This window comes from Lagopus muta, chromosome 1, assembly GCF_023343835.1.
Source record: "Lagopus muta isolate bLagMut1 chromosome 1, bLagMut1 primary, whole genome shotgun sequence".
NCBI classification, from domain to species: domain Eukaryota; kingdom Metazoa; phylum Chordata; class Aves; order Galliformes; family Phasianidae; genus Lagopus; species Lagopus muta.
Window position 1 is genome coordinate 138,277,461 of NC_064433.1, and position 12,010 is coordinate 138,289,470.

General features: G+C 38.2%; 1 protein-coding gene across 6 annotated transcripts in view; it reads left to right on the forward strand.

The window, feature by feature from the left end:
• ARHGEF7 (Rho guanine nucleotide exchange factor 7) overlaps window positions 1-12,010 on the forward strand; it is a 107,176-nt gene that overhangs the window by 53,422 nt on the left and 41,744 nt on the right. For 5 of the 6 annotated variants that reach the window (XM_048934557.1, XM_048934558.1, XM_048934562.1 and 2 more), the window contains 2 exons: window positions 5,692-5,786; window positions 6,094-6,189. In XM_048934557.1, the coding sequence (XP_048790514.1) occupies window positions 5,692-5,786; window positions 6,094-6,189 (191 nt within the window). Of the gene's footprint in view, window positions 1-292; window positions 3,399-5,691; window positions 5,787-6,093; window positions 6,190-12,010 lie in introns of those variants that run through there. The other variant, XM_048934563.1, reaches the window with a different exon arrangement.

Genomic DNA, 12,010 nt, shown 5'->3' on the forward strand with positions numbered 1-12,010 from the left:
TCCCCACTCACTTGCATGATGTATCTGACAACAGCTGTAATTCCATGGTAAATGATGGGCTCTGATGCTTTGGCTTGTGTTCCACACCTGCTAGTCTTGATGAAAATGATTGACGAAGGCACATATCTTCAAATAGCAGAAGTAATGCTCTCATTCTACTACATGCAGCAACAAAATACTAGATTGCTTCCCTTTTTACTTTTTCCCTGTGTATCTTCGTTAGTCCATTTTACTGTCTTTTTTTTTTTTTTTTTTTGAAGTTGCTGTAGTGTGATGGTTGTTTCTCTTTAATTGCTGTTTTGATGTTAAAACCTATGGGTTTTTTCCCTACAAGTAACTGGAATGAATGCACAAATACAGCAAAGATAAGGTTTAATTGTTTCAGTGGGTGGAAGAGTGCTCTTAGTTCAATTGAATATATATCCATTATGACATTTTAGTCAAAGTAAATTGATGTTTTAATTTTTTTTTTTTTTAAGCCTAAAGAGGGCTGCTAAGTCTTAGGGTTTCTCTGATAGGTCCACATGTTACATAAAGTCATAATAAATATACGTAATGTAATAAAACGTTGTTTGTTAAATTAGGATTTAGTTAAAGATCCAGTTGGACTGTGTACAAAATAAGTTAAAGCTTGCCTACTTTAGTTAATAACTTAGGCCAGTGTCAGGGCTAACAGTTTACTTCATTGAAAATAAAAGAAAGTAAATGTTTGAAAGTAAATGGCTAAAGCCATAGTTAAGGAGGCAAAGTTACAAAAGGCCATGAAGTTTTGAAGCAATGTCTTTGTTTTCTTTTTATAATTGTTTCCTGAATAACATATTGCCATTATCACAGAAATTTGAGTTACTATCCACTTTAGGAATCACAGAATCGCAAGGTTGGAAACGACCTGCAAGATCATCCAGTCCAACCACCCCCCATTCCTATCAGTACCACAAGCACTAAACCTTCTCTCGCAGCTCCTCATCCACACGCCTCTTGAACACTGCCAGGGACGGAGACTCCACCACCTCCCTGGGCAGCCATTCCAGTGCCTGACCACTCTCTGAGAGAAAAAGTTTCTCCTAATATCCAACCTAAACCTCCTCTGGTACAACTTCTGGCCATAGCAGCTAGGAAGCAGCTAGCCATAGCTACGTTCTACAGTTGTCTGTCATTTTCTGTTGTAAATGATAAATAGTGACATTGGTGACATCACACACTCAAAACCAGGTTATTTTTCACCTTGATCAGGTGCATTGATCTGATGAGATAAGTTTCCTTCTGTTTTGACTGCTAGCTATTTATTAACTAATGAGGATCTGTCGTGTCCTGAGGGGGAAAACTGACTTATCCATAGTAATATAGATGGTAAATTAAAGCATTGGCCCTAGAATATTGTTCTGAAGTCTGTCAGCAGTGAATTAGATAATTGTTTTGTTTTCACTTTTTTCTGCACTGTAACAAATACCTTCAATTGTTAATTTCATCACCTTATTATTTTTGTTTAAAAAATGAGAGGCTGTGCTATAGCATGCACTTTGTTTCCAAGAGGTAAGACTTTATTGCTGTTCTTAAAATTTAAATTAGGGTAGATGGCATCTACATTTTCTTGAAACATTCTAAGTGCTTACTACGGCAATAGAACCCAAATAATTATTTTAAGTCATTAGTATGTAGTGATATTTAAAGGTAGATTAATAATCAAACAGTTTAAACTGTGAATTGAGTTTTTTTTTCTATTTTTGCTGTGTGAGCTGCAACTCCTGCTTTATGTAACTGGTCATGGTTACAGATGTGGTTCTTCCCTATGATAAGCATTTCATCATCAATCCACATGAAACCCATACTCAAGGTCAAAAAAGAGTAGCTCCTAATGAACTGTAGATGAAAGAGCATAGCCTGAGTTAGAGTAAGCATTAAAAACTGTGTTGCTGTCACTTGACAGCCAAGCATGTTCTGGGACTGGTGTGCTGGAATTCCTTGCTTCTGTTGAGTTGTGACTGTATTCCTTCATACATACTAAGACCCTGTAAACCTCATGATTATTTGTTGCTATCTTTCCTAGGGAAGGATTTATGCTGCAGGTAGCACCTGTGAGTGTGTTGGTCAGCCTGAGGAAAAGAATCAAAGGACAGTTCAGAGGAAACTCAGGAAGTGGTAGGAGAGGCTTTGCTAATCTCCCCTTCTGGGAAAACAACTGCATAGGCTCAGGAAAGTGCTTAAAATGAAGATGAGACTGCTTTCTTCTGTTCTTCATCTCCGTGTAAACATGTTCATGGATTTGCAGAACTCCACTCGAAGTTCGTAACACAGATGGTGATGGTCTCTGTGCTTTATTAGTGGTGCCTCGCAGTTGGGGTTGCTTGAAAGTATGGGATGCGTTTGGTTTATTGTTACACTTTGCCTAGCTGGAGACTGTGGGTTACTGGAGTGACTGTGCTGCAGCATCTTCTCCATTAAATGCTACAAGTCTGAACAGGATATAATATGAACCAGACTTGTTGGAAGTGTTTCTAACTTGACCATGTAGAAGTAATTCAGTAGCCTGCCGCTGAAGAAGCGATCGTATTATTGCATGTTATTCCCTGAGGACAGAATGGGTTATGTTTTATTTTTTCTTGTTGATTCCTTGAGAATTTAAAACTTGGCATCCCGCATAAAAATTATCTTGGCTTAGAAGATAATTGTGTGGAATCTAAGCAGCTTTTCTAGAAGCTGGTAAAGAAATGGACAGCATTCTCTATGGTATGAGTATTTTGATAAGTGATTGGAAAACAACTGTGCCTTCTGAGGCCCTGCTTTTCAAGTTGGAGCAAGTATTTGTATTTATCAAAGTTCATGAATGTTTGAGAGGGCACTGGAGATAATGGGATACTTTTGTGGTGCTTTACAGTGCTCCTCTTGAGACCTCTTTTAGGGAATATAGTCTGAGTTGCATGATCCAAGAACATTAGACATTGACTGCTTTTGCTGAACATGTGATACTCCACTTGAATGCTTTACTGCTTGCATAAAATGAGAATGTGCTGCAGGATCATGCCCAAGTGTCGCTATGAAATCTGCCTTTTTTCCCTCTGTTGGAAGGTGATCAGCTTTGTGCAGGTCATTTAAATCCATTTTTGGGTGGTAGCTTTCCCCTTAGGGAAATGACTGGGGTTTTGTGTGACAGAATTGTTAACCAAGCTTGAATTTTCCATGCCTTGTGATTGAGAGAGCTTGTGCTCTGTGAGCTCAGTTTTCTGTGCCTGCCATTCATCAGTGTTACGGATTGTAAAAGCTGCCACTTCAATGCTGCTCTTTTGGTACCCAGACTTATCTGTGCAAATGTTGTGGTGGAGCTGTGGAAACAAGGTCTTCGAGGTCTCATGGGGTCTTGCAGCAGCCAGAACACACGGAAAACAGGAAAGGGAAGAAAGGTGATTATCAGAGTTTACGGGCAAGATGTGGATATGAGGAATATAAGGGTGCTCTGGTGCCAGAATACAGAATTGCAATACGGGGCACTTAATGCTTCAAAGCATAGCCAAGGATTTTATCCCTGTTGCTTCGTCATGAGGTTGGTAAGTCAAGCTGGAAGGATGCAGAAGTTCACAAAACGGATGTTTTAGAGTGATGTCAGCAAGATGTTCTCTTTAAAAACATATTCAATTAGAAGTATGTTGTATGGAAAAAAGGGAAATAGGCTGAATGTGCTTTGAGAGGTGTTTAAAGCTGTGTTTATGTCTGAACTATTGTGCAGAATAATGTAAAGCAGTGTAAGAATATCTACTTCAAAACCTGTGCAAAGTATTTTTATTTAGTTTTTTTCTTTTTCCAATTAACTTATCTGGTGGATGCTTTTACTGCTTAAGTTTTCCCATTTTTCCCTCTCATCCTTTACATCTTTTTCCTCCAACTACTTCTACATATTCCAAAGAAAGCCTTCAAATAAAAATCCCAGTGAGCACAGGAAAATAATTGAGCTGATAGACAGGAAACTGATTTTTATTTCAGCCTTCTCAGGAAGCTGTTTGTAGCAAAGGGTGGAAAATACTCTGAGAAAATGGAGCACAGTCCTTCAGTGTCTCCAGCAAACTTGTTGGTCTTTTTGTCTTTTCATGTTTTCTGAAAATGTTGTGTTTCATCAGGTTGCTGTGTTTTTGTCCTTGCCTTTGTCTCCTTTTCCCAACTAATGACTTTAGCAGGAAGATTTTTGTTGGAAAGGCTGTATTTGAAAACATTGATCTTGCATTTGGTTTTGAACCATATGGATCACAAGTACTTTTATGCTCTCATGTTAACAGCTGACTTCTTTTGTATTATATTTGTTTTAGAAAGCAGCATTTAATTTATTTTATGATCAATGGAAATGTACTTTTCTCTTGTTTTTCTTGTTTAGACCAGAGAAGACTAAAATCGTTTTTAGTGGGGTTTTTTGAGTAATTTTTGCTCCTATGTTGTATTTCATGCTGTAGATTCCTATTTAATAGCTACAGCTTTCCTTGTGACATTCTTCTGTCATCATGTTTAGCAGAGAATGGAGACATTTTAATCTTCAGCTCAGGATTCAGATTTCCAACAAAAGAATGAACTCAAAAGTGGTCTCTCTCTTTCTCCAAATGAATAGAACCATTCAAGGAATAAGCAGAATCAATGACACCAATGAAAGAAACAGTGAATTCTTCATTGACATACTGAACTATTTAAAGTTATTTCATCAGGTTTGCATTTAGGAATGAATGGCTTTTTTTATTTCCTAAGAAAGAGTATTGACTACAGCACTGAATAATGCACTCAATTACAGTCGTTACTATAAATGCTGAAATGAGATATTGCTGTAGGCCCAGCAAATATGGCATGTAGCAAAAAAGAGGTTTGTGGTGTGGCTTATGAGCAATAATTCCCAAAGTTTTCGAAACGTACCGTGTCTTATGTTTTTGCATTTAATTCTGATGAATCTCCTGCTAGATCACTCACTTTTTTGAAGGCAAAAAATAATTTGTCTACTAGAAGCACTGTAGATTTTGACAGTGTTCTCTTAAAGCAGGCTGCTTAGAGATGACTCATTAAAATGTTCTCTTGTACGTAATTGGGAGTATTCCAGTGTTTGATTCACATTCATCCAAAAAGCAAGTGCATACTGTACATTATAATTTTTTTTAGAATTTCCTTGTGGTACTGTATTTTACTGCACTCTTGATGGAAGCTTGAGCATCCTCATTTAAGAAGAGCACTGCAGCAATACTAATCATATTGCAAAGTGAAGTCGTCAGTTATTTGATATTTATCAATCTGGCCTTTTAGCTAGAACAGCGTGTCTGAATAAGTGAACTCTTTGCTAGTAAGATAAATTGTGCTGTAACTCAGACTGAGAAAACAAGTCGTTTGTTTCTCTTAAAACTTCTAATGTGCTTTGCCACTTTCTGATCTGTGACCATTTTGAAGTGCACAGGAGGAATAATTACTCCTGGCTCTGGAAGGACACTCTCTTTACAGTAAAAGTTAGCATAATGTAATTATTGTTAGCACTCCTGATATGTGGCTGAAGGGTAGCTTGTGTGGTTGGGTGTGCTTTTCCTCTTTGAGTTCTGTAAGTATATAGCAGTTAATGCTTTTCTGCTGATGCTAAATGTCTGAATATAAGAGCGTTCTTTTATAAGTATGTTTTAAGGCTGGTATTAGTTTGAATGTTTTTGAAAAATACCCATTAGCCATTGTCATTTATTGTAGGTGCTACAAAATATATTAGAAACAGAAAATGAATATTCTAAGGAGCTACAGACAATGCTTTCGAACTACCTGCGACCATTACAAGCCAGTGAAAAGTATGTGAGTTTGTTCTAGCTTTTAAGATAAGGCTGCAGATGACTTGGGTATTGGGGAGGGCTTATGTCATCAAAACTGCAGTTCTAGTGTTAATGTGCATTTTCTTGTGTGGACTGAGATCCTTGAGGCAGGGGGTTCTGTCTCAAGTTCCTCTCATTCTTCTTGCTTGCTGACTTGGACAGGTTGATTCTGGCTCTTGATCAAAGGATCAGTAAGCATTTTTTTTTTTAATGTTCTAGGTTTTGTTTAAGAACAAATACTCAATAACTGCAAACATAAACACGTTTTGTTTTACCTTGGCAACAGGTTAAACTCGACAAACACTTCATACTTAATGGGAAATCTGGAAGAAATAAGTTCTTTTCAGCAGATGCTTGTACAGTCTTTAGAAGAATGCACCAAGTAAGTACATTGCACACCAGATGGTGTAGAATTCTAACAAGCAAATATTTTATTATTACTTAACTTGTGTAAATTAACGTTTGAGATGAAGTTTTGTACCTCTCACTGTAATGGTAGTTGCTACAGCAAAAAAAAAAAAGGTAATAGATGTGTAGATAATCATTCTTTGCTGGTACAGGTAAATATTGGCCCTGGGATGCAAATGCAGAGGTAGGAATTTTAAAATAGTTAGGAAACAATTTATAAGTTTCCATAATGCAGTTGTGTGCTAGCAAGGAGGTGATAAAAAGTAGTGTGTTTTTTTTGTGGAGGAAGGATTTTTTAGGTCTCTTCTTAAGAGTGAAAGAGAATAAAGGTAGCTTATGCTGTAATGGAACAGTGGAGGCAGGGAGGAAAGTGAGTTGGTTGAACGACTCCATGAAAAGATTTTTGGTCAATACGTTTTTGTCCCAATCAATGGTAGTCATCAGATGTGCTGGGAGATGCATATAGAATAGAAAGAAAAATCTGAAAAAAAAATCAGTCTTAATGCCTGTACTGTATTATCTAAGAATCATGAAGCAGAAAGGAAAAGTGGCATGAAGAATGGAAACATCTCTTTTCCTTCTATAGGTTAGATGAGTTGTAGCAGGATGTTTTTCACTATTCCTGCAATGAAGGTGTAAGAAGGATGAACATCACATTTGTATTTTCCCTACAGGTTTCTGCTGTTGAAACTCTGCAGAAAGTGTAGTTCCTCTTCTTAAACTTGCTTGAGTTCTTTTCCTTGCTTGTGTTCTGATTTTGCCTGACCACGTGATGAGCTACTGTGACTGCTAATCCAAATTTGCTAGTTTCCTGCCAAATCACTCATTTAAATTGCTACTAAAGGCTGAGACAAGTTTTAGTCTTTGCAGGGGAAATACTGGAAGCACTTCGCTGCGAGTACGAGAGAATGTCTTGGACAGAGGAGAGAATACCTATCTTGGCAGCACTGATTGTACTCCATGTATTTTATTTTGACTTCTTCCTCCTCTGTTCCTCTAAGCTCATCTGTGTTAAGAGGAAGCTTTGACAAAGTGTAAGTTGTTTCTCCTCTAGACATAAATTTCTGTCTGGGCACGTTGCTGACTTCGGATCTCACGTCCTCCTACCATCTGGCTTCTCTCCCTCTCTTTTTTTTCTAGACAGCTTATACTGGGGAGAATGGAAAGGAGCTAATGACTTAGCAGTGGAAGGGAGGTGTTCTCAAAATGATCTTTCTTCCATGCTGCATTTGAGTTAGAAGGGTATTCTTTTTGGCAAGTTCAAGTCAAACATGTAGCTGACCAAGTCTCAAAGCTCTGAGGATGACTGTATGTCCACGTGCTTAGATATTTTGTTGTCTTTTCTCTTATCATTTCACTTCCTACTGTTGAATTCTTTTTTACTATTATCTTGCTTCTATAAGTCACAAGTTAAGAAAATGAGCAGACTGTCATCTTCCAAAACTTTTGATTAAGCAGCTTTTAAGAAAAATATTGCCTTCAAACAAATGTTAATGCTAGCTTCATGTTAACTTGATATGTAAATTAATGCTTTATCTTTAAGCTTAAAGCAGTGTTTTAGAGTTCTTTCTGTGATTTAAATCATGTTAGCACACTCTTTCATAAAGTCCTTTGTTTTTCTTCTGGGTAAGTGAAATATTAACGTAATAAATTAGGAAACCTCATGGATCATAGTAGGTGGGCAGAGGAAGTGATGCTTCAGGATTATTGGAGGGTTACTACAAATGTTTTAAATTATTTTCTTTTTATAAATATGCTGGTCCTGCCAAGTTACATTTTCAGTTCAATTTTCATCATAGCATATCAACTTGAGCATCCAACTTCCTCCTGTTTTGAATCTAATCCATCAGAATTCTTGTAATGTAGAAGAATGCTTGCCCTGCTGCCCTGGTTTTTGTCATTTTGCCATGTTTTTTTGGCTGGTAAACCTGTTCTCTAAACTCCCAGGCTGCAAATAGATTTATCATTTTCTTTTATTTTTGGCAGGGAGCTTACAGTGCCATCATTCAGGCACTTCAAGTTGCAGCATCCGGTGTGTTGTTCTGTTTATTTTTTTATCTTAAACTTGTCAGAGTGACCAAACACAGATGTTCTGCCACTTGTGGTGTTGCCAGCCAACATAGCTCAGCAGATTCTTGCTCTTGTGCTTGCGAGTTTGAATGTTAGTTAAGTTCTGAATTCTGCTTGCATCTATTTGTCATTTTAGTTCTCTTTAATAAATCTTCGAACGTTGAACTTCCTGGTGCTTTCTTTTTGCCCACACCTTGTTGACTTCTTCTGATCTTCATGTTGTTAAACATAGGTTGCTTTCACGACACTTCATGCTGTAGTTTTTGGATTTTGGTGTGTTTTGGAGGAGAGAGGCATTTGGATACAATCAGATTCTGATCCTGTGTCCAACTTTCCTCCTGCCTTGCCCGATTTTCCAAACCTGAAAGCTCTGCTGGTGCACTGCTGAAGGTTTGTCCTCTTTGAACTTGTCCGGGTTGGTTTCACTGCAGTACAGCTGCTGTGCTCTTGTGCACTGCTCCATCTGTTGCAGTCTTGGGATTTTTTCTGTCTGGCTGCCTGAATGCTAGGGACTGGGTAGCAGATGCTTTGAGGTTACGTCTGCCTTTGCAGTTTCTTTTTATTGTTTAGCAAACAAAAACAGTGTATTAAATGAGTTTAACTAGCATTGAATGAGAATCTTCTGACTGATCGCTTCTTTTCAAGTGTGCTTAGTTTTGATGGATGTCAAAGCACAGCAATGGCCAAGGCAGAGAGGTGCTGCTGGAGTCTTCAGCTTACAGAAGAGGATTTATGATGGCAAAACAGAGTAAGAGTGCCCCAGTCTCTTGAAGGAGTGGTCCATTGTTCTAAAGCTCTTTTCGGATCTGTGATCCAGTACCAAATCTGAGCAGTGTCTCAATAAACAAATCTCTCTCTATTTAATTATATCTGGGCTGATCCAAGTGATCTCTGCTGTTGAAGTGCTGCTCTTTAGATGTTTTTGGAGCAAGTGGTTGATCAGATATCTCTTGCTGAAAAAAACTTGTCCATTCACCTGAGAGTACAAGCTGTCAGTCTGTGGCTGCAGTTCTCAGGGCAGGTTGTCTGGTGATGCCAGTATCAGCCAGAGTGCCTATGTATTATCTTCTCTGTAGCAAACTAAAGGCCAGCTGCTTTTTATGTAGCAACATACTTATCTTCCGCACCATCACACGCATAGGGTTTTGCCTTCTTTTCCCTACATCCTCCTCCTTGCTCATCACAGCTATGTTTCTCATCTTGTTCTGGGATGGTCCTGGAATGTTATGGGGATTAAAAACAGGGGGTGGAGGGGAGGGGAAAGGTCTAGTTGTGAGCAAGAGAATGCTTCTCTGTAACCCAAGACTAACGGGTATTTCAGAATTGATTCTGAGTGTCTGTCTGTCATGTCTGTTAAAAGTTTGTTCTAGTAGCTCCTCTTGCTTTTGGTTACTGTGGCTATCAATAAATAAGGCTATCCATCTTAAGTGAACTTGAACACGTTACCTTCAGCTTGTGTGAAGGAAACATGCAACTTCACTGATCTTAGGGAAGTAAGGTAAACAGGTAATGAAAGGTATGACACTGAAGAGAGCACTGAAAAGTAGATTGATAGATTACAAGTTGAATAGTGTCTCAGTTTGTGAATAATAACAGCTTGGAAGGCTGTGAAAGTTTTCCTTATTTTAGCAACCCTGTTCACGTCATCTCCCCAGGCTTTGCAGTTGTTTCACGTTCCTTTCACAAACTGCACCTTTGAAGTTATTAGCTAACTTCATCATTTAATCATCTTTGTAGACCTTCGCTTACTTTCACTCTTGCAGTTGTAACAAATGAAGTTAGCATTGATGCTCAAAGCCTTTCAAAGAAATGGGAAGAGAGACAGGAAATTTCTTGTGGAAGGAGATGGAGAGGAATAGAAAATGCTGCCCAGATAATTCACAGAATTGTAAGGATTGAAAGGGAGCTCAGGAGATGATCTAGTCCAACCCCCTGCTAAAACAGATTCCCTGAATTCCTTAATGGTTAGTCTCCAGTTTGCAACAGGCTGTGTAATTGTATGTGCAGGGACATAGATGACAGTGTGTGACAGTCTTCTGGTAACCATACAACAAGGTGAGGTTTAGAGTTGTAATCTTATCCTAGCAAAAAAGAAAGCTTACAGACAGCATGAGATGCTGATTACATTATCTATATTTCTTTAAATTTGCCTTTGTTAACCTGTTATGATTTGTCTGGATTCATCAGTTTACAACAACCTTTACTGTGGTGTTGTAGAAGTCAATGATGTGAAAACTAAGGTAAACTTCAGAATACGCAGGATACAATTCTGTAGTGTTGCTGTTTCTCTGCTGGCTGCCAGTCAAGCTTCAGTCCAGTTATGATCACTGATCATGAGAAGTAATCCTGACTGAGCAACAAAGTAATCTTCTTTCTTACTGCTCTCAAGTTATTTCGCTATAATAGGAACCCACTTTAAATCTGGGAATGGAGCTGGTAGCTGTCAGAGACAGCAACAAAAAATAGTAATTACTCAGTAATTTAGATGCTGTTGTACAATGATTATGCCTGTATAGGCCTTGTTAATGTTCTCTAATCCTGTAAATGAAATTAAACATGTCTTTGGTTTTCTTATAACTGAAGCTTTTTTCATTCTTTAAATATATCTACATGTATATATGTGTGCCTATATTATGTGTATTATTATGCTTACAATTCCTTTTTAGTTGAGCTATTAAATGAGAGAATATTTAGATGCCAACATAAGAATAAATTATAAAACTGTGCTCTTTATTGAATTGGAGCACATAATTACCAGAAGGTTTGTATGATTTAGTGACAGGCATTAAATTGTTGTTTTTCAGGCAATTAAAGGAAGTGGAGATAATTTATTAATTACTCTTGTAAAATTAGTAGAACACTCTCAAATATTGTATGTAGTTGAGAAGTTGAAAGGAATGAGTGGCCACCCCCTCGTGAAGTCTGTTGATTATCTTAATTCAGCAAAGAATACGTAGCATAAAGTTACAGAGCATGTGAGAGAGAATAATATCGATCTTTCTTTCTGCTAAAAGAACAGCAGGCTGAGGAGACACAGATGTCTGCTTATTGTGAGAAGCCATAATTCACTTCCCACCATTCCCCACCCCCTCCCCCCGGCAATACAGAGACAATTTTTACCATTTTTAGCAGTTGTTCATTGGGGCCTCTTACTATTTAATGCTGAGCTATATTCCCTCTGTGTGTCTACAGAGTCTGAGATTCTCACTGCTTCTATTGCTTGAAGAATGTATTGTTAGCTCATGCTTAGATTTATTAAAGGAGACTGACTGCTAGAAGGGAAATCCTGCTAGGATGGCTGTGTGAATAACATCTCTCAGTCTACTGAGGAATGCCCCTGGTTTCCCCTAAATGCCTGCAGAAGCTGCTGCCCTGTTAATGTCAAAATTAAAATTTTATTTCAAGAGAAATAGTTACAGACAGTAAAATACGGACCCTGGCTTTTGATGTAAGGAGCACCTGACCGTGTGATCAAAATGCAGCCAGCATGGCGTGCTAACGGGGAGTTCAGTCAAGATTTTCTGGATGTCTTCAGGTGAACGGTGTTATTGGATAAGGTTTCCCTTGTCTCACATCTGAACATCTCCACAGTCAATTTTGATTCTTCAGCGACTTGGTCTTCCTTTGCCGTACAGAGGGACTAGACAGCATCTCTCTTCAGATGGGAAACACTATCTGTTGATATTTAGGAATGTTACAAGCAGATTCAGGACACTGAGATTTTT